Genomic DNA, 23259 nt, shown 5'->3' with positions numbered 1-23259 from the left:
ACAATGTTATGTGTCATTTTAAAACGGAATCCATTTATTTTTGAAAACATTTTTCTTTTGTCAATGGTTTTTGTCAAAAGTGTGGCAAACATGTGGGATAAAATCAAACTTTTCAAGTAACTGAGAGACAACTACAAACCTAAACCATTTGGGTTTCAACCCATACCATCCAAAGAGCTTATTCCTCTTTTTTTTTATATACTGTGTCCTGTCTGGCAGAATATTGTTCAGAACTGTTGTGTGAGTGAAGAAGAAGAAGCCCAACAGATTTACTTTCACAAGTGGAGCATTATGGCTAACACTATAATGCTCCGCTTCATATATATAAAACTTTATTAGAAACTGATTTGGGATTATTTCAACTGCAATGGACATGGAGACGGAAATGAAATGGGAAAAATAAAAGCAGCAAAAGAGAGAGAGAGAGGAGGGGCAAAAAGGAAGAAGGGAGAGAAGTAGAAAAGAATATAGGAGAGAAAGAAAATGAGAATACAAAATGTGCACAAGCCCCACTGACCTATAGCAACAAACCCACGGGTCCTCCAGCAGCCGTCTACGCCGGAGCAGATCCAGCCATGGACCCCGAGACCCTAGGGCACGCCGCCCCAAGCAGAGGGCCTGCCAAGCAACCACTGGGAGTGTGCTGGCACACACCGAAGCACCCGGCCCTGGACACCGAGAACCACCAACACACACACAAAGAGCTCATTCCTAATAAATTAAATTTGTCTAGAACCATGAAACCTACATGACCCTTTGAATAAAGCAAGCTGTCATATATTTAGAGAACTGAAAAAAAATTATATCTAATTTTAGGTTTTAGAGCAAAAAAAAGGCAAACTTTTATGAGAAGACCAACCATTTTTGGGACTGCAACATTCCGTGTTTATGTGAAATAAAGAAAGAACATGCAGTTTGTAGCCTAAACAAAAGAACTAAAGAAGAGAGATATCCTTGTATAATTAGTGCCATTCCTTTGTGGACATTCTATGCAAATATAGCATAAGAAAACATGGAGAAAAATACTAGAACTACCATTTTTATCTTTTATATTAAAAAAAAACCCGTTTTAAAGTATTTTATCATTTTATAACAAAGTTATGAAATACAGTTATAAAGTAGTTAATTGCTAGAGTTGCTCAGGTTCTGGTAAAATGGTTAGATCCTAAAAGTGCATTTCTTATAAACCTTTAACATTGAGATTTGTTTTTTTATTTTTTTTTCAAAGATTTGATCACAAATTTGTCTCTAAAGAAAGAAATCTGTCCCTACTATTAAAATGAACTGTCTAAATATTTCTATACATATTCTGGATGTGTGTGTCTTATAAAGTGCTTTGAGCTCAGATTATTCACTGCCTCAAATAAATAAAATACATCACAGAAGCTCCAGCAAATAAGAGAGGTTTAAGCCACTAGATGGCAGCACATCTATAAATACCTCGGGCATTCATGAGCCTTGCAAAGTAAACTATGAAGTCCACATTCAAAATACAGATGGAGAAATATTTCTTGATTACAGTTATGGTTGTATTGTATAAGCCTTTTAAAGTACAGTGCACATGAAAGTCTTTAGGCACATATATAAAACATGTAGCAAGCTACACAGACAGACATCTTTACATACACAGCGGCATCGCCAAAATGTTTCAATGAATGTCCAGGTGAGGTATTGGTGCTTTATTTAGTCACTTCTTCACATACATTGCTGCCATTTCTGTAGGCATGATGAATACTTAATTAGGTGAAACCGTTTTTATTATTAAATTAAGTCATTAGAAAGTTGAATTTAAAGTACTCATAACATCAATAGAGGCACCAGATGAAAGTGTTAAAGGGGAAAAATATGTATTTGAATTTTTTAATGATTAACTGTCTCAAGGACCTTAATCCAGATCCTGTTGGATGGCTACAAAAGCTTCTTTGCTTCCCTGTGTACAGATTATACAAATAAATTTAAATTTCTTTAGATGTGCAAGTCCAGTACAACCATAAAGTATTCATACTCCTTATATAAAGCTAGGCTTGAGTATTTAACAATCTCCATGCATTACTCCATAATGACAAGGAAGAAATATAGTTTTAAAAAGCAGAGTACTTTTTATTGCCAAAAGCTTGTTAATCTAGTGTTTCATAAGTATTCACAGCGATGGCTTAATTTTTGGTTGGATCACAGCCTCACCTCTTTATTTCCTGTCTCTACATTTCTGTTGTGGGTATTTTCTCCCACTCTTTTCTGCAGATCCTCTCAGGCCCAGTCAGTTTGGAAGAACATTGTTGGCAGACAGGTATTTTTAAGTATTTTCAGAGAGTGGATTTAAATCCAGGCTCTGCCTGGGCAATTCGAGCACATTCATAGACTGCTCCTGAGGCCACTCTTCCATAACTGCTAATAATTGCTTCAGGTCATTGTTGTATTGGAAGAGGAATTTTTGCCATAGTCTGAGTACTATAGCATTCTGGAGCAGGTTTTCTTACGAATTTCTATATTTGCCCGCTGTCCCCTTACCCTTTGTATGGACTAGTCACTCAGTTCCTGCCGCAGAAAAACATCCTCACAGCGTGATGCTGCCACCACAATGCTTCACAGTTGGGATGGTGTTAGCCAGGTGCCTGTGTTAAACAGAGAATGTTTCTCTTGGTCTCTAAGGTGCTTTTAGTAAATCTAAAGTGAGCAGCCATTTGACTGTTAGTAAGGAGTAGTTGGTCGCTGTGGAGTTGGAGTTGAAGATACCATCATACACCTGCTTCAACAAACCCACTGTCATCTGGACAAAGCCAGCAGCTCTGTGAGGATCATGTTCTTTGATTTCTCCAGTGCATTTAATACAATCCAACCTGATTTGCTTTGTCAGAAACTCCAGAAGACTCAGGTGGAGGCCTCAACAATCTCCTGGATCAAAGACTACCTGACAAACAGACCACAGTTTGTGAGACTGAAGGGTTGTGAGTCTAACCAGGTAGTCAGCAGCACAGGAGCACCACAGGGGACTGTACTCTCACCATTCCTTTTCACTCTGTACACCTCAGACTTCCAGTACAAGACAGACTCCTGTCATCTGCAGAAATACTTTGATGAATCTGCAGTCGTTGGTGGATCAGAGATGGACAAGAAGCTGAGTACAGGAAGGTGTTGGACCGCTTTGTGGCATGGTGTGGAAACAATCATCTCATGTTGAACGTGACTAAAACAAAGGAGATGATTGTAGATTTTAAGAGAAACAGGAATAAGTCAAAAACTATTTCTTTCATGGGAGAAGAAGTGGAGGTGGTGGAGGAGTATAAATACCTCGGTGTTCATCTGGACAACAGACTAGAGTGGAGATGCAATTGTGAACAGAGTGTCTTCAGTCAGAGGCTTCTTCAGATCTGCTGTAAGACGGAGCGCTACAAGAGATCCTTCCTGCCCACAACCATCAGCATCTACAACGGCTCTTTGAGGAAACCTTCATAATGAGCTACAACAACATTTAATTTCCCTTTGGGATTAATAAAGTATTTTTGAATTGAATTGTCAGTTACCGTAATGGCCTAGTTGCTGGAGTGCATTAGTAATGACTGACCTTCTGGATGTCTCCCTACCTCCACAAGGGAACAATAGAGCTTAGCCTTAGTGACTGACTGGTTCTTGGTGACCTCTCTGACCATGGCCCTTCTTCCCTGATAACTCAGTTTGGTCAAGCAGCCAAATCTGAGAAGGGTCTTGGTGGTTCCAAGCTTGTTCTATTTCTGAATGATGTTATTTCATCCTGATCTTTCATGGGAAATTCAAAGATTTTGAAATTTCTTTGTATCTTTACCCAAATTTGTGCTTCAACACAATCCAATCTCGGTCTACAGACAAGTTGTTTGACCTCCTTGCTTGGTTTCTGCAGGACCTTATAGAGACAAGATTGCCCCAATCCAAATCATGTTTAATTAACCGAGTTTAGCAAAGCTGGACTCCGTTTAGTTGCAGAAGGTTCCGAAGAATGATCAGTATAAATTAGAAGCAACTTAATTAAGTGGCACAGAGTGTGAATACTTATGTTTTTCTGGTATGTTTAAATGTTTACTTTTTCTGAGATTTATCAGAACATTTGAAAACATGTTTTCTCTAATTTGTATAGATTTTCAAAAGAAAAACTATACCGTGTAATGTAATGTGTGGGAAAAAATGTCGAAAAAGTAAAGGGGTGTGAATACTTTCTGTTGGCACGGTACATGTTTGAAATTTAAAGTTACACCTACATATAAATTCACAAATACTGGGCAGGTTTCCTGCTACTGACAAATCACACTGGTACACACAGACAGGCAGCTTTGGACACAATATTCTGAAAACAAATGAGTGAATAAATAAATCACCTTGCAGTAACGATGTAAGGGAGGTGAGGCCCCTTTTTATTTCTAGAGGATGGTAAATTTACAGTGTATGATTGACATCTGAGCACTCGGCCAGCTGTCTTTCCAGCATCTGTTTCTCCACCAAGTCCTCCACTCTACCGACCTCCACCTCGTCCACATCGTCCATAAAGCTTGACCAGTCTGTGCTGCCATCCCCACGCACCATGGGCTCCACCTGGCTGGAGGGGTCAACGGGGGCAGAGTCCTCATTAGTTGTGGTCACACAGTTGCAGCTGTCGCAGATGCCGAAGCGCCTCAATCCCGGTGAAACGCTTGACCCGGTGAACGTTCGCCTGCAGCTCTTGCATGATACTGGCCAATAGTGCCTGTGAACCTACGGACAGGCACACAGAGGGTATTATTAAGATTTGGCTGTTGCATATTGAGAGATTAGAGTTGGTGAAGAACAACAAGTGCAATCAAACACACACACACACACAGGAGCATGCTCAGTGGAGCCAATTGGTATTATCAGGATCATTATAGGTTTGTCTGCCATAATTCTTTTTACCAGAAGAACTGAATGATGCTGCAGTTCTGCACAAAACATTGGTGGGACAAGAAAATTATTTTAATGGGGCATTTAAAAAAAGAAAAACCTTTGTAATGATCACTATAGATCATTGAAGCCAATTCAGTCTGCCCTGGTCCACATCATTAACCACTTTTGTGTTTTACTATTGGCAAATGTTCCTGAAATGCACGCAGCGTTCTCACATACGACTCAACTGTTTTGCTGCAGCTGTAGAGAATGCAAGTAAACACCTTTGCAGGAGGCATAAAACAACACAATGTTGGCTCTTACACTAAGAGCATGGGTGCGGAGGTGCTCCTGCCGTGTGAACCTCTTCCCACACATGGGACAGGGGAAGGGTCTCTCTCCTGTGTGGCAGCGGATGTGTCTCTTCATGATTCCTTTCTGCTTGGCAGTGTATGGACAGAAAGGGCACTTGTGGAGTTTTACTGGCACTACCAAGCCATCGCCTACAGGGGGAGAAATACAACAACTGAATATATCTGTATCTAACTTGGACAAAGGTGGTGTTAGACATTACTCTATCTTAATTGGTCACAGTTAAGACTAACTGAGGCAATTACCTGTGTCCTCTCCAAGCCAATCAGATTGGATCTCCATGATAGATGACCCAACAAAACCTAAATTTTCATCCATTCTGCCACCTCCTGTGTTGCTGCCCAGTCCTTGGCTGAAGCGCTGACCTGCCCGGTCCCCCAGAGGGCTGGGGCCTCTGGGGCCTTCACCCCTGGACAGAATCTCCATCAGCTGTCGGGCATTAAATGAAGGGCTGTATCCCAAAGGGGAGCGCTCGTTGGAGGTTGAGGGACTTTGGAGAAGTAACCTGCTATGGTGTGTGCTGTGCAGAGAAGGTCCTGTATATGGAGCAAGGTCTTTGGTGTCAGGGGACTCTACAAGTTCATCAGGGTCGTACTCTATTTTAGGGTTCACTAACTCTGGAGTCAAAGCAGAGGATGAGGAGGATGAGAGGTTAGTCTGATCCATGTGCCCCTTTTGTTCTTCACTCCCAGGGGCAAACCCTTCCTTAGAGGAGTAAGCACTGCCAATGTTTCTACTGGAGCCGGCAGGGGTGGCAACAGCAGTGGACAAGGGCGTCCTTGTTGAGGTCCCTGCCTCAGGACCTAAAACTGAGCCTCCATCTGCCTCTACAGCCTCTGAACATGTCCCTGTAACATCTGCACCACCTGAGATGGATGCAGGAGTTCCACTGTCAGCAGGTCCAATCTCTCCATCGTCCGGCTTGTTCTCTTTCTGCGTGTTCCTCTCCTTCTCCTTGTTACAAATCTCCAAAGATGAGTGGATGTACTCTTTGCAAAAGTTGACCAAATCTGTCATCTGCAGGTAGCTAGCTGCTGACATCACCTCAATGACGTTGTTGCTGTTAAGAGCTAAGCGGCCAGAGTAGAGGAAGTCGAGGATGACGGAGAAAGCGTCAGCTGTTACGATGTCCAACGACGCTGTGCTGTAGCGCTGTCCGCTGTCCTGAGAAGAGATGTACATCCAATATATCCAATATATTTAAAACTACAACTCTGCAAACACTTCATTTAACAGAAAATGGATTTTCACAGTTTTTATGCATACTATTATTTAAAAAGACACCTGAAGGGTTAAAAACAACATATAAGTGCACAGAACTAACCACAAACCCTCTTCTGTACAAAATAAAGAAGCTACTGAACTACAGCATGGCTGCTTTAAAGCAAGTTACACCTAAAAACAGTCACATACATGTTGTTAAACACATTTTATGCATGTCAGAATACAAAACCTGATAAATAAATTAATCTACAATTATCTGAATATGTCAAAAATATATTTTTGGCTATGGTATTTTGAAATGTTAAACCTATTAAAATGTTAATTAGATTTAATTTAGATTTTAAAATAAAATGTATTTCAATATTTTGTAAAAACATTTTATGGGTTATTTGTTGAGCTTCACCTGGTTCAAATTCTGTAAAAACAAATCCATTGAGCACTTTTTGCCATCTGATTATTAATTGATTAATCGAAAAAAAAAAAGAAAACAGTCTACAGATTAATCAATTAGCAAAATAATTGTTAGTTGTAGCCCTACGATTTAGGAGTAGATCAGACGTGTGATTATATCACTGTATTAAAGGTAGATAAGAGGACAGTCGACACCTGAGATAAACTATTATCAGCAGTATAATAAACTCCACATATAAAAACCTTTTGGCACTCTACAGACACAAGTTAAATATGTTTTGGGGGGATTTATATGATAGATCAGGGCAAAACAGTGGATAATTGTGCCGTGGAAAGAAAACAATCCATGTTTTTATAACCATGCAACAACAGTCTCAGATGTTTTAGAGCTACATAAGGCTGCAATTACAGCTGCATGTCTTGGGGTATGGTTCTATCAGTTTTGCACATTTAGCGACTTCTTTCTAAAATAGTCTTGTTGGATTGAGAGACAATTTTCAAGTCCTGCGAAAGATTCTCCGTTTGATTTAGGTGCTAAAACACATGAATATGCTTTTCTTCTAAACCATTCCATTGTAGTGTTATTGCCCTGCTGGAAAGTTAATCATCATTTGAGTCTCAAGCCTTTGCCCTCTAAATGTTTTTCTGTTTGTTATGTCCCCTGCATGACTTGTTTTACAAATAGGACTTGTGGTTTTCTTCCTGCCATTTTTTTTTTTCCATAAAGCACAAATCTTTAGAAAAGTACAAGATTAATAGTTGTCCTGTTGAGAGATTATCTGATGAGAGCTGTGGATCTCTGCAGCTCCTCCAGAGTTAACATTGGACTTTTGGCTGCCTCTCTGATTAATGTCTTCCCTTGCTTGTCTCTCAGCATAGGGGCATGGCCATATCTTGTTAGGTTTTAGTTGTGGGATGTGCTTTTCATTTTCAAATAAGGACTTAAACAGTGGCATTTAAACCGTGGGATATAATCTAACACAGCTTTAAACATCTCCACAACTTTATCACTGATCTGTCTTTCTGCATTCTTTGGTCTTCATGATGCCGTTTTTGACAAACGTTCTTTAATAAACCTTTGAGGCCATCAGAACAGCTTTATTTATACTGAAATTACAAAGAGGTGAACTCTATTAATCAGACTTCTAAAGGAAATAGGTTGTAATTAGGCATGGACTGGTTACTGGTCTCAAGGTAAACCATGGCTTTAAAAGCTAAGTTAAATCACCTCTTTCAGCACACCCCAGTCACTCAGTTTCCCCTGTTTACAAGAAAGATGTTTCCTTGGAAGGTTAAGAGATGGAAGCTACAGAAGCGACACCTATTCCTGGTATTAAGGTACTATTTTTTTTTAAGTAAAGTAGTCATACTAAAAGTAGAGCAGTAAGTCTGTTAAGAGTGCAGGAAAGCTAACAAAAGTCAATAGCCTGGGAAATTAGTTAGCATATATTAGCACCATATGTAATATACAGATTCTATATACAGAGCAATCAACATACTATTTTAGCTGACTCATTTTAAATTGACTGCTTATAACTACATAATTTACTGATATTTTAGCTGAACCAAATGAGCTGTAACACGTCATGAGTACATGAAACTGTTGACTCTCAGCTGTGTTTTCAGTAACAATAACTCCATTTCAGACAAAATCATTGTATCTTTAATGTTAACCATCTTAAAAGAACTGGTAGTGGTTGCTACTTTTGGTTTAAAAGCTATTTTTTTTAACGTTTGTGTTAAGTAAAGTCCTGATATTTTTACTCAAGGTTATTAAACTGAGAAAATCTCATAAAGAGTCATTTTTAGTTTTAGGATATCAGAGTGAATCCACACCACCCATTTTTATTAACTTCATAATTATGCTCTGCTTTGTGTTGGACTATCATATAAAATCCAAATATAATATACTGAGGTTTATGATTGTAATCTGACAACCTGTGAAAAACTTTTTTATAGATGAAACCTTCACAAGGCACTATATTACCGATTTATGAATGAAATATGAATAAAATTAGGTACTTAATGCTGTTAGTGCATTCTAGTCTGTCAGGAATACATGCCTCATCAAAAGCTGAGTAATTCTATTTAATGTTTTTAGTAAGTTAAAGTACAATATATCACAAAAGTGAGTACAACCCTCACATTTTTGTAAATATTTTATTATATCTTTTCATAGGACAACATTGAAGCTGTGACAGTTTGATACAGTGTAAAGTAATCAGTGTCCAGCTTGTGTATCAATGTAAATTTGCTGTCCCCTAAAAATAACTCAACACACAGCCATTAATGCCTAAACCAGGGGTCGGCAAACCAAAATGTTGGAAGAGCCATATTGGACCAAAAAACAAATCTGTTCTGTTGTACGATGGTGCTTTAAGTTTAACTTCCATTGCTATATTAATGTATTATGTTTCGTTGCATTGATGAAATTATAGAAATACAATAAAGAAATCAGATTTTTGATGTCATTTTTATTTTGAGGATTTGAAAAAAATGGAACGTGTATTAAAAGGCTTCCTGTAATTTCAGACCTCCACATGGAAATAAAATGCAGTCCTCTTCAATCCTCAATAATACAATACAATCCTCTTCTCTTTCCCCCCTTACCTGGGCAACAGACAGAGTGCAATAAAACAGCAGCCTTTTGAAAAGATAAAGTAAATAAAATTAAAATAATACAGTTTAAGTTTGATTTCTGTGCATTATCCTCTTCTTTAGTTTTCTGCAAATTCAAATTAAGTCAGTGCAAGGGTAAAACGCAGCAGCATCCTCTTCTTTTTTGACACGCACAATACAACGCAGCCATCCTGGATCTGAGCAGCAAAACACAATAATATCCTTATGTGCCATTCCAGATATATACTGGCAAAAATCAGAAATCACTTTATAAAAACAGCCACTTTGTTACTAAATATGTGCCTATAACAGGATTGTGTTCTTACCCCTTTAATGTGACTTCTGTTTTCGGACATCACTGGACAGCTTTTCAACATCGGGCACGTAAGATGTAACTTTAATCTTCACGCAAGACTGCAGGTTTTCATCTGTAAGGTGGGTGCGGTATTTGGATTTGATGTAGTTCAGGTTTGAGAATATCTGCTCACACAGGTATGTTGATCCAAAGATGGATAATAGTGAGAGAGTGTGCCTCGCTGTACATCTCTGGCGAATACAGTCAGCTCGCGTTCGAATGACAAAACAGCTTCAAGCATTTACCGTGCAGTGTTTCCCCGCCCCTGAAGACTTTTATTCAGCATGTTTAGGTGACTTGTCATATTCACCGTAAAGTGCAGTTTTTCCAGCCACTCGGTATCTTCCAGTTGCGGGTAGTTCATGTTTTTGCTTTTCAGGAATGTTTTCACGTGTTCTAAACAAGCAACGAAGCGACGTAAAACCTCACCCCTGGACAGCCATCGGACTTTGTTGTGTAGCAGGAGATCGGAATATTTGCTGTCAACTTCGCCTAGCGATGCACGGAACTGACGGTGGTTTAATGCTTTTGCAATTATCTTGTTCACCATCTCGGTGACAAGGTTCATCACCTCCATACACTCCGTGGGAATGTTTGTGCACACAGTGCTTCTTGGTTCAAAATGCAGTGAAATGGCTGCTAAGCTAAGCAAACCAAGTGGTTGGACTCGGACATCCCCACTTACTGCTGCAAGATCTTGGGCTGGCACCCGCTACCTGTTATCCGTTTATGGCGGCTGAAAGTGATTATAAAGCATTTAGTAGTATGTGGTGAATAACCGCAAGTAACAGAATACAAAACTGAATATTTTCCGCTGGAAATTTGTCACATTTTAAGGTAATTTAGGTATTAGTTATAAACTGTTTCACTACAGTTCTGTAGGGAAAATATTTTAATGCAGAAGATTAGAGCACTTTAAATTTTCCATATAGATAAAAAATAAACATTTCCCTAAGACTGGCTATTCATGTTAACCTAACTTCGTGGAGTATGAACCCTTTAATATTTAAAAGTTTTCATAGTTTTATACAGACAGCTCTGCAGAAGGAGACAACAGTTCCAGGTTTGGAGGCAGTTTCCCAGAAGCTCCCAGTGATCCTTACATCCTCCACAGTCTACGCATCTTCTACTTTATATAAATATTTGATTATGATTAGACAGTCAAGGTATCAATTTTCTGTATGTCTGGACTGATTATCAGTTGTTTTCATTCTAATAAAAATGTTTTTATGAAAACATGTAGACATCTGTTATGAGTGATTCAGCAAGAATCTCAATCTCAAACCCACGCCCCTTTTTGGCAGTTCATAAAATTAGGTAAAACTCCAACAACTTTTTTTCTTAAATATATCGCAAGAGGAGGCTTTAATCTTCACAAAACAATTCCCCAAATGAGTTTTGCACAAATACCTCTAAGTTTTACAGCAACTTAAACACAGGCGATGACATTTTAAGGTCCCTCAGACATTGCTGACTCTGTAAACAAAATGGTACAAAAGGCACATTTCTCTTTGCAGCACCACCACGCCTCATATCATAAACTAGAGACACTCACCTTTCTAACAAAGCATAACTTGTCTTTTTAGCGCCTTCTCTGGTGTCCGCTGGCTGCTACCTTGCGCACTACTCCGATAGCTTCCAGTTATGTTTGAAACTGTTCATTTTGATGATACATACGGTAAATGTCATAACCAAAGGCTATGTCATATGCAGAAGGACTCCTACAGTGGAAATCAACACTTTTATTTGACTAGATTCCCTTTTATTTCCTTTTTATGAGCTAAAAAACACATTTGGGAAAGTTTTGGCACTCTTTGCCTAACTGCCATTTCCGCCTGGCACGTTGCCCTCTAAAAGTTTTGTGGAACATTTATGCTTCAACTTATTCAGTCCAACTTAGCTGCAGTTATAGTGAAGATGAGGATGAATGTGACCTGGGGGTTCTCTTAGGAATTCCAAAGGATTTCCATAGTGTTTTGCAATGTTCATTTAGAAAAAACGTTTGGCGAGGCTCAAAAATGTTTATTTTTTCTTTGTTTAATCACAATTAAATCAGACATAGTAACAGTTACAATAGTGGTTCCACTGGAAAAAATTTCTTAAAAAAATGTCTTACCTTTACACAGGTACCAAAAGTTTGCATGTAGGCCTAATAACTGTGGAGCTATACTTGATTTATTTAAGGTATGTAATTTCAGGCAGAAATTGCTCTAAAACCCCTAACATAACTCTAAAGCTGCTCAACACCTATTATTTCATTTCAAACAAAAAAAAAATGTATTAGTTGAAAGATAATCTTTTATTGGTTAATATTTTAAAAGGAGTAATGCTATCTGCTGAAATTAAGGTGTACTGCAGTTTTCTTCACAACTTCCCCTTACATCATTAGGCTGATTTAAATAAATGGTCTGTGGCTTTTCTGAGCAATGGAAACACAAGGATCCCAAATCCTCAGGATTCCTTTTACCCAGGTAAAACAAATCCTGGTGCTTTCAATGGAAAAGGGGCTATGGATTACTGGAACAATGTTCATTGGTCTGATGAGACCAAGATAAACTTATTTGCTGTCAAGTGTACGTGGTGGCAACCAGGTAAGGAGTAGAAAGACAACCGTGTCTTACTACAGTCAAGCATGGTGGTGGGAGTCTCATGGTTTGGGGCTGGATGAGGGCTGCCAGTTGTGAGGAGCTACAGTTCATTGAGGGAACCATGAATGTCAACATGTACTGTGACATACTGAAGCAGAGCATGAGCCCCTCCCTTTAGAAACTGGACCCCAGGGCAGCATTTCAACATGATGATGACACCAAATACACCTCCAAGATGACCACTGTTTTACTAAAGAAACTAAGGGTAAAGGTGCTGGACTGGCCAGGCATGACTCCAGTTCTAAACACTACTGAGCATCTGTGGGGCTTCCTTAAACGAAAGGTGGAGGACCGCAAGGTCTCTAACATCCACCAACTCCATGATGCCGTCATGAAGAAGTGGAAGAGGTTCCCGTGGCAACCTGCGATGCTCTAGTGAACTTCATACCTAATAGAGTTAAGGCATGGGTGAAAAAAATAATGGTGGCCACACAAAATATTGACACGTTGGGCATACTTTGCAGAATTTCAATTAGAGGTGTACTCAGTTTTGTTTCCAGCAGTTTAGAAATTAATGGCTCTGCGTTGAGTTATTTTGGGGGGATAGCAAATTTACACTGTTAAACAAGCTGTACACTGACTACTTTACATTGTATCAAAGTGTCTTATCAGTGTTGTCCCATGAAAAGATCTAACATATTTCCAAAGATGTGAGGGGTGTGACATTCACATTCCCAGGAATCCAAGGCAAAAACATAGGCAGCAGCACTGAGGTCCTCACCTGAAGGTAGTGAACCAGAAGAGCCCGGAAATAGCCGCTTCCAGCAAATAGCACATTCCGATGGGCTTTAAAAACACGCCCCTCCACCAGGATACTGCAATCACAGAAGAAATCTCGCTTTCGCTGCTCGTTGAGCTCAAACAGCAGTTTAGACAGATAACAGGGTACCTCCATGGTCTCCCTTTTCTCGGAGCCCTAGCAGGAAAAGAAACAAATCCTGGGGGTGGTTATCAGAAACAAAAAAAGACAAGACGCGATGCTAAAACGACCTAACACTACACAGTGGATATCATCTATATCATCTGACAGTTCTATTTTCAATGTTTGACATTACCCTTTGTATGCAAATCCACTACATTTTCAAACAATACAAGCAAATCTCAGTAAATACACTTAATATTATGATTGCTACCTTTATACACAAAAATGTTGCATCCAATAAAAAACATTAACCCTAAAAGAAAAACAGAAAATAATTTACGCTCTGCTCTGTTTGCTAACATGACAACCTGTGCAGCGAGCACTAAAGAGCTAGCTGCTAATCAAGAAATATAACACAGTTGCAAGACACGCTTTGTCTTAACGAAGCGTTTCACACAAGGTATTATAAAACTTTTGATTACGGGCTTACCTATATATTCAGAACGACTCTGACAGAAACATACTCGCGGATAAAATACAGCAGCTTGCGAGCTTCATTGTTCCATGCCTACAAAAGCCAAAGACTTCCGCCTCGCTAAACAATGACGTTTTTTTCTTCACCCAATCATTTGACAGAACTTTATGGCAGGCCGTTTTAACATAAAATCTGCTGCGTCTGACTATCTGCAATTATATTCTGGATATCTATACATGAGTCTTGACTAGTTACAACTACATCGACTATTCTGACTAGTAAAAAGACGGATCGAAATGCCTTTAAGATATCTCAAATGACGTCACCGGTTTCGTCATTTTAAGGGTCACCCATCCATAGCTACAATTTAAGATATTTCAAACTTAATTACGACAAAATTACATTTTTAAATATCTGCATTAAATAAATTACTTGTAAGGCCCCTTAATGCTGCCATTGAGCTGTCCAAATTGTTCCATGTGGAATTTTGGGTGGCTGCAAAGGTTCTGGCGGTTTTGGAAAAAATGTCAGAAAATGCCAAAATATTGAATGAGCTCAGCAGTATCGGGTATGAGGGGAATGCAAACTTTGTATACTTGAAGACTGCTTAAAGAACCTATTCTCTCCCGACACTTTCTGTGACCACCGTATATTGTGACTCAAGGAGGCACTGCTGCTTTTCCATACCAGAGTGTGGCCTTAAAGAAGATGATATGCCAATAGTTACACTAATAATGTGATAGAGGAGGTGGTTACTGTTCAATGCCAGGTTTTTGTCAAACATGTCCCTAGAATCCTAAAATATGGCTTAAAATCAACCTTTAAAAGATAACCTACATCTACGCAATGTCTATTTATTGAAGTATGTTTTGATGTTAAAACGTGCACGCTCTGTTAAAATAAAATAAACAGCTGCGGCACCAAAAATCATTAAAAACAAGAATTTGAGTTTGACTGCCCTGACATTGCCGACCACTAACTAGCAAACACAAGTAATGCTAAAATACCTTATAAATGTGCCATCAAAAATGGCATGTAAATCTGGGACATTTTGACTAGACAGAATAATTATTCAGGATATGAGTAATATAATTGTGATTAGTCAGAATGATATTACTCATATCATTTAAGATATCTGAAATACAATGGCTAAAATGTTTGAGATATCTGTAATTTATTTGAAGATATCTTTGAATAAATTAGGAATACAGCTTCAGATATATCTTACTTAGTTTTGCCTAGTCATTATTTGCTTTAAAGATATCTGCAACTTAATTAGCCCTAGTCTAACCTTAGTTTCAGATATCTAAAAATACTCTAAAGATATCTTGAATAATGAGGTCATTTGGGATATCTTTAATTGGAACAAGGACCAGTCAGAACAAAAAGCAAGATATCTCAAATTTACTTTATGACTAGTCATAATTTCATTGTTGATATCTGAAATATACATTTCAGACCGTCAGTAATTTTTGCAGATATCTTGAATTGGAGCGTCTTTACAACATAATGTTAATCTAATGTCATTTATACTAGTCAGAATGTAGTATTTTGCCTAGTGAAACTATAATTAGATATCTTAATTAACTAATATGCATAGTCTTGAATCAATTTCAGATATCTGGAATGTATGGTGAACCCGTTTTTATGTTAAAACGGCCTGCCTCAGTGATAGTACCGTTTCCAACGCCCTCCTGTCTCCCCTTTTGCAAACCATTGATCATGAAATGGCATTAGTGACATCACAAAAGTCCTAAAGGGTCAGTTTAGTCACAACATGTCATATCGCCTTTATAACTAATAGTTTAGAATGTAAGCAATAATGGTACATGCAAATAGTTGAAAATATTACTCAGACATAAATTGCATAGTGCAGTTATGGGCGATAGATTGATTTGCCTGCAGTCTGTTGGAAAACATTTAGCAAATCATGACAGAAAAACATAGAGAGAAAAAAGGCTGGAAAATCTGGCATCAAGCAAAACAGGAACACATTTTAAACACTATGACAGTTGGTTCTGAAATGTTTACAAATGTTGCTAAAAAATGGCATTGTGACTGGATGGGGCAATAATCACAAACATGCATGTCTTCCCATGCCATATTGCAGCATTTTGTTTGCTTCCAGTAAGCATTTTGCTGAGATGAAGGCCACATTGCCATGCAAAAAAATTCATATGCCTTGAACCTTTTTTTATACACAGTCATGTTACAAATAAGAACTTCAGTGTTTTCTATTTGGATTTTATGTAATAGACCAACGCAAGTTAGTGCATATTTGTGAATAAGAAGGATGGTGATACATGCCTTTCAGCATCTTTTTACAAATTTGAACCAGAAAAGTGTGGCACATGGATTCAGCCTCTCTAACTCTGACACCCCTAAATAAAATGCATTGCATTGTATTGCCTTTAGAGGCCAGCTAGTTAGTAAAGAGAACCCACAATTGTGTAATTTAATCTCATTATAAATTTAGCTGTTAACATAGAGGTTTGTTAGAGAACATTAGAGAAAAAAACAGCATCACAAAGAAAAAGGAGCAGATCAGAACAGGCTAAAGCTACAATTGGAATGGTTTAGATTAGAGGCGTCTCCAAAAGTTTTCAAAGGGTTGGCCAAATGGGGTCTTCTTATAGTCTTCTGGTTGCCAAAACAAACTGAGTCGAATTTCATGAGTTATAAATTTCTGTTGTCTTGGAGGTCCTATTTACAGGAAGGTTAGGGTAGATGACCCAGTAATGTGTGATATTTGAAACAGGTGAAACAGGTTTAAATGACACAAGAAAAAGTACATTAAACAAATAAATGCTGCAACTAAATAATCTATGTACTATCCTTTAGGTATAAAACTTGATGTTAATAAACAAATATGCAACCCTATATACATATACAACCCTAATTCAAATGAAGTTGGGAGGTTGTATAATGCATTAAATAAAAACAGAATACGATGATGTGTAAATCCTGTTCAACCTATATGCAATGCAATATAATACTACTACATACTAAAGACAAAATATTTAATTTTCAAACTGATAGACTTTATTGTTTCTTGGTATTTTAACTTGATGCTTGCAACACGTTCCAAAAAAGCTGGGACAGAGGCAACAACAGCCTGGGAAGGTTGAGGAATGCTCAAAAAAACACCTGTTTGGCACATTTCACAAGTGAACAGGTTAATTGGGAAAAGGTCAGTGTCATGATTGTGGTAAAAAAGGGGCATCCCCGAAAGGCCCAGTTGTTCACAAGTAAGGATGTGGTGAGGTCCCCCATTTTGCGAACAACTGCGTGAGAAAATAGTCCAACAGTTTAAGAACGTTTTTCAATGTACTATAATTTAGGGATTTCATCATCTACAGTCCATAATATCATCAGAAGATTGAGAGAATCTGGAGAAAGCTCTGCACGCAGACGGCAATGCCAACAATGATTCCTTAGGAGGCACTGCAATAAAACCAAAATCATTTTGTTACAGGTATGACCATGTGTGCTCAGGGACACTTTAGAAAATGATTGCTACATCTACGAGTGCAAGTTAAAACCCTACCATGCAAAGCCAACGCCATATATTCAATTCAATTCAATTCGATTCGGTTCATGTCATTTCAGGTCAGTTCAGTTCAGTTCAATTCAGTTCAGTTTGATTTGATTCGATTTGATTTGATTTGATTTGGTTTAATTCAATTCAATTCAATTCAAAAATAATTTATTAATCCCACAGGGAAATAAAATTTTTGTAGATCACATTATGAATGTTTCTTCAAAGAGCCGTTGTAGATGCTGATGGTTGTGGGTAGGAAGGATTTCCTGTAGCGTTCCGTCTTACAGCAGATCTGAAGAAGCCTCTGACTGAAGACACTCTGTTGTTGTAGGACAGTCTCATGAAGAGGATGTTCAGGGTTCTCCATAATGTTCTTCATTTTATGAAGAATACTTTTTTTCACAAAGATCTCCAGAGGTTCCAGAGGAGTCCCCAGAACAGAGCCAGCCTTCTTTATCAGCTTGTTGAGTTTTTTTAAGTCCCTGGCTCTGATGCTGCTTCCCCAGCAGATGACGGTAGAAGAGATCACACTTTCCACAACAGACTTATAAGAAGATATGCAGCATCTTGCTGCAAACAAAAACGGACCTAAGCTTCCTCAAGAAGTACAGTCTGCTCCTTCTTGTAGACAGCTTTACAGTTGCATCTCCACTCCAGTCTGTTGTCCAGGTGAACACCGAGGTATTTATACTCCTCCAACACCTCCACTTCTTCTCCCATGATGGAAATAGTTTTTGACTTATTCCTGTTTCTCTTAAAATCTACAATCATCTCCTTTGTTTTAGTCACGTTCAAGATGAGATGATTGTTTCCACACCATGCCACAAAGCGATCCACCACCTTCCTGTACTCATCTTCTTGTCCATCTCTGATCCACCCCACGACTGCAGAATCATCAGAGTATTTCTGCAGATGACAAGAGTCTGTCTGATACTGGAAGTCTGAGGTGTACAGAGTGAAGAGGAATGGTGAGAGTACAGTCCCCTGTGGTGCTCCTGTGCTGCTGACTACCTGGTTAGACTCACAACCCTTCAGTTTCACAAACTGTGGTCTGTTTGTCAGGTAGTCTTTGATCCAGGAGATTGTTGAGGCCTCCACCTGAGTATTCTGGAGTTTCTGACAAAGCAAATCAGGTTGGATTGTATTAAATGCACTGGAGAAATCAAAGAACATGATCCTCACAGTGCTGCTGGCTTTGTCCAGATGACAGTGGGTTTGTTGAAGCAGGTTTATGATGGCATCTTCAACTCCAACTCCACAGTGATAAACAAACTGAAGGGGGTCCTGATAGTTTATTGTTTGCTTACTCAGGTGGGCCAATAGGAGTCTCTCTAGGACCTTCATGATGTGGGATGTCAGGACAACAAGCCTATAGTCATTGAGGACTAATGGGTGAGTTTTCTTTGGTACCGGAACAAGACAGGAGGTCTTCCACAACACTGGAACCTTCTTCTGGGCCAGGCTAAGACTGAGGAGGTGCTGCAGAATCCCACAGACCTGCTCTGCACAGGCCTTAAGGACTCTAAGGCTGTCACAATCTGGAGTTGTTCCGGTTCAGTCTCTCCAGTTGTCTCTTCACCTGACTTCTTGAGATGCACAGGTGGAATGGGGAGGCCAAGAGAGCATCAGCATCTTCTGATTTGGTTGAAGGCAAACATTTAGAAGCAGAAGGGTCCATGGCTGAGGTGGAAGATAAAACATTTCAGGTGTGGCAGGAAAGCTGTAGGTCAAAGGGTTCATCAGTCCCATCTTCCTTCTGCTTGAAGCCTGTGATCTTCTTCATCCCTGACCACACATCTCTGATATTGGTTTGCCGGAGCATGCTCTCCAGCTTCTTCTTGTACAACTCCTTGCTGTCTCTTATCTTGACTTTAAGTTGCTTCTATATACTTCTCCATAATTCTCTGTTTCCCTCTCTGAAGGCTATTTTTTCTTGTCAAGCAGGTCCTTCAGGTCACTGGTAATCCAGGGTTTGTTATTGGGGAAGCATCTTACTGTTCTGGTGGGGATGGTGGTATTCACACAGACGTTTATATAATCGGTCGCACAGTCAGTCATGGCAGTGAAGTCCTCACCATGTGGCTGGCTCAGTGCATCCCAGTCTGTAGCCTCAAAACAACCTAACAGGGCTTCTTCAGCTTCCTGTGACCATCTTCTCAGAGTTTTCTTTATCACAGGTTGCCTCTAAATAAGTGGCTTATATTTCGAGCAGCTTCTGCTCTGCATCCACGGCACCTACTTTTCAACTCATCAGGGATTTGGGGTTGTAGTTGAAGTTTTATTTGAGCTTTGGAGGTATTAATCAGCTGCTCCTGGGTGTAAAAAAAAACACCTTGTTGCTATTGAGATGCTGCATAACAAATGTCCAAAAGTAAAAAATTATGAACAAAAATCCTTCCTGCTGCACAGCATCCGATACTCATATTCATCCAAGAAAAAAGCAGTTTTTATCCACCACAAGATGAATTTGAATTTTTAAAAAGAATGAATCAGAATAAAAAGTAACAGAGCTACTCCAACTTGCTGCCACCTTGAGCGGCGCAATTCTTTAACAATATCAATAACACCCAGAAATATCGATGGCTTCTCTGGGCCCGAGCTCATCTGAGATTGAGTGATGCAAAGTGAAAAAGTGTGCTGTGGTCTGAAGAGTTCACATTTTAAATTTTTATTTGGAAATCACGGACACCATGTCCTCTGGGCCAAAAAGGAAAAGGACCATCCAGACTATTAACAGCTGTACTAAGTTCAAAGGCCCATCTGTGATGGTATGGGCTGCGTTAGTGCCCACGGCATGGGTAACTTGCACATCTGTAAAGGCAACATTAATGCTAAAATGTACATGCAACATCTGCTGCCATCCAAGTAACGTCTCTTTCAAAGACTTCCCTACTTATTTCAGCAAGACAATGCCAAGCCACATTCTGCACGTTACAAGAGTGTGGCTTCGTAGTAAAAGAGTGCTGGTACTAGACTGGCTTGCCTGCAGTCCAGATCTGTCTCCCATTTAAAATGTGTGGCGCATTTTGAAGCACCAAATATGACAACGGAGACCCCAGACTGTTGAGCAATGGAAGTTGTACATCAAGCATAAATGGGAACAACAATTAGTGTCCTCAGCTCAAACGCTTGTTGAGTGTTGTTAAAAGGAAAGGTGTAACACAGTGTTAAACATGCCCCTGTCCCAGTTTTTTTTAGAACATGTTGCAAGCATCAAATTCAGAATGAGTGAATATTTGCAAAAAACAATTAAATTAATCAGTTTGAACATTGTCTTTTTAGTGTATTCAAGTGCATATGGATTGAGCAGGATTTGCAAATCATCGTATTCTGGTTTATTAACGTTTTACACAACATCCCAACTTCACTGGAATTAGGGTTGTAAGACTGTAAGTGAAAGTTTGACTGGCGGGGTGATGGGTTGTTCTGGGGTGTTATATTGATAGGAGTGGTTGTTGTATTCCTGAGCCAGAGCATATTCATGAATTTGAATAACCAAGTCAAAGTCCAGACCTAAATCAAAGTTAGTATCAGTGACAAGACTGCTGTAATTTCATTGAAAGGTGGTTCAATAAAGTATTGACAAAGGGTGGCATAATGCATAGCACACTAGTTCTTTTGTTAAATACATTTTGAAAGCCATGCATAATTTATTTTCATGTCATAATTATTCATCACTTTGTGTTGATTTATCACATAGGTTCCCAGCAGTTTTGTGGTTATAATGTGATGAAATTTAAAAAAATATTCAAGAGGTATAAATATTTTGGCAAGGCTCTGTGGTTGAAAAAAAAAAGATCAAAACATGCCTCAATAAGAAAAAAACAAACATTTTCTACAAAATTGAGAATTTCTTTAAAAATCTCTAGATCTCCTCCAAATCCCATCAGTATTAGTTACAAGAGGTCATGCCAGCAGTGTTAATGATGATCACTTTAAGCTTGCAGCAGCACACTTGCTGCCCTCATTGTCTGCTCATGAATACTTGTTTATTTGCCTTCCATGTTGAAAATAGTTTCTTTCTCATTTTAAAACTCAGCAGGGATAAACAAGTAGTTCCTCTAGAGCTGCACCACACCCTCAAAGCACAATCCACATCTTTTAGAAGTGTGTTTTGCACTGATGTGTGCCGACCAGGCGACTTATTTGTTTCAGATATTTTCCCATGGCAAACAGCGTGAACACAAAGGCTTCGTGTTTGCCTGATAGAACCACAGCACTGCCACACATGAGTCTCGCCTCTCTCTTTTTTGCTCAATAAAATTTACGGTACCTTGTAAAAAACTTCTAATCATGCTTATTTGTGCTAAATATAAAGCATCATAAACCAATGGGGGTTTGTTTCAGGCCTTGTAAATTTGACGCGGAGGAAGCGTTGTGTCCAGATGAAGGCATCAAAGACCACTTGACCCATTTGCCAAGAGTCAAATCCAAAACAAAACATAATTAGGTTGAGCTTTGTGAAAGTTCTGGGTGCTGACCTTCTTCTCTCTGTGCCTTAGGGGAACACAAGACCTTTTGTTTTGGTCATTTGTTGACTTCATGGCAGGAAACTCCCTCTCGTACAGGCCTTCCCCAGCCAAACAATGACCGTGAAACTCCTAGAATGCTGCGGATCCGGGTGACAGTTTAATGCCAGTTTACATCCAGCAACCCTTTAGGAACAAATAACATTGGTGATTTATGGGTTGGCTTTGCCTCATGTCTGTGATTATGATGGTGTGATGGAAGCCCAGACAAAAAAAGTAAATAGATGTAGAGATCACTGTTATGTAAGTGCACCTCTAAACACGGGACCTCACTCATTGTGCGCATAAGCCACTTGGAGACCCATGGCTGGCACAGAGGGCTCCAGCAGCACTCCACTGGGTCCCTGTGGTCTGCGCCTCAGCTCATAACAGCCACTTAGGCCGGCATTTTCCCAGGCTGAGACAACACACCACGGTGGCAGCGGGAACCGCAGAGAGGCCCTGATTAAAGAGTAGAGACAATGGAGGGAGAGTGAGCCGGGGACCATGGTGGCATTTTCCATCTTCGCCACTGTCTCCTGGGGGGACCAAGTATGTGCCGTGAAACGTTTGAATTATCCCAGAATTTCTGGAATTCAGACAGAGGCACCACGGAGAGGACCCTCAACCGGGGATCAAAGAACTTCGAGAGGAGTGCGGTGCACTGGTGGTGAAGTCGAGTACATAGTGGAGCATGAATGTGTGTTTGTTTGTGTGTGTGTGTGTGTGTGTGTGTGTGTGTGTGTGTGTGTGTGTGTGTGTGTGTGTGTGTGTGTATGTGGGCATAATTGTGTGTTTAAGAACACTCAGTTGGAAAAGATAAAGACAATGTTTAAGTTTGCATCATCTATGTACAAGGATGTTTAATAGCATCTTTTAAAAGAAGCCCATGCTTGATTTTTGAGGAGACATTGATCACTGAGTGGTGCATAAAGGCCTGTGGGGAGTATATTTTGCTGTGCTTTTATCTTTCACAGGATCAAATAATGCAATCATAGCCAATCATTTCAAGTCTAATATAGTGGGCGCCCCTCTTTAGTTTAGAGACGCCACTCTTTGTGGTAGCAGAGGGACAGAAAGAGAAAAACAAGAGAGGGGGGAACCTCATCTTTCTATGGCCATCTATCCCTCTGTAATTATCACTTTATGTTTCTCTGTGTTCTGGAGACATCTGTCTCTTGCTCTGTCCTTTCTTTTCTTAGGGAAGAAGACATTTATGAGTCAGAAATAAATCTGCCAGACTTTTTATCATTGTATATTTAGCCTCAGAGCATGGCAAACGGGGCCATCACAGACCGCCAGCTTCTGGTATCGCAGGGCCTCAGCGTTGGCTGGTCGTCTTTGCCACAACTATATCCAAAAGATGAAAGCATCCTTT

The 23259-nt window shown here is 39.4% G+C and overlaps 1 protein-coding gene across 3 annotated transcripts; it reads right to left on the bottom strand.

Moving 5' to 3' along the window:
• Window positions 1-4167: 4167 nt before the first annotated feature.
• zbtb8b (zinc finger and BTB domain containing 8B) lies at window positions 4168-13971 on the bottom strand. 3 transcript variants are annotated; one of them, XM_047382873.1, is made up of 5 exons: window positions 13848-13971; window positions 13217-13411; window positions 5484-6402; window positions 5191-5369; window positions 4168-4719 (listed from the first exon to the last, which is right to left on the bottom strand). In XM_047382873.1, exons 2-5 carry the CDS (start codon window positions 13388-13390, stop codon window positions 4405-4407), a joined length of 1587 nt encoding a protein of 528 aa, XP_047238829.1. In that variant the 5' UTR covers window positions 13391-13411; window positions 13848-13971; the 3' UTR covers window positions 4168-4404. The 3 variants fall into 3 exon arrangements, with proteins under 3 accessions (XP_047238829.1, XP_047238830.1, XP_047238831.1); XM_047382874.1 differs by having other exon boundaries at window positions 4354-4719; window positions 5115-5369; XM_047382875.1 differs by having other exon boundaries at window positions 4354-4719; window positions 5151-5369.
• Between the last annotated feature and the right edge of the window lie 9288 nt (window positions 13972-23259).

The sequence above is a fragment of the Girardinichthys multiradiatus genome, chromosome 13 (genome assembly GCF_021462225.1).
Source record: "Girardinichthys multiradiatus isolate DD_20200921_A chromosome 13, DD_fGirMul_XY1, whole genome shotgun sequence".
NCBI lineage: Eukaryota > Metazoa > Chordata > Actinopteri > Cyprinodontiformes > Goodeidae > Girardinichthys > Girardinichthys multiradiatus.
This window is presented reverse-complemented; position numbering and strand designations above follow the sequence as displayed.

What these genes read in the sequence shown, in the direction of transcription:
- zbtb8b (XM_047382873.1), bottom strand. Translation starts at nt 13,390, where the DNA reads ATGGAGGTACCCTGTTATCTGTCTAAACTGCTGTTTGAGCTCAACGAG. An exon ending in TTCTGGTTCACTACCTTCAG is followed by an intron (nt 6,403 to 13,216) that starts GTGAGGACCTCA and finishes ATCTCTTCTCAG; the next exon opens with GACAGCGGACAGCGCTACAG. An exon ending in TTGGCTTGGAGAGGACACAG is followed by an intron (nt 5,370 to 5,483) that starts GTAATTGCCTCA and finishes CTCCCCCTGTAG; the next exon opens with GCGATGGCTTGGTAGTGCCA.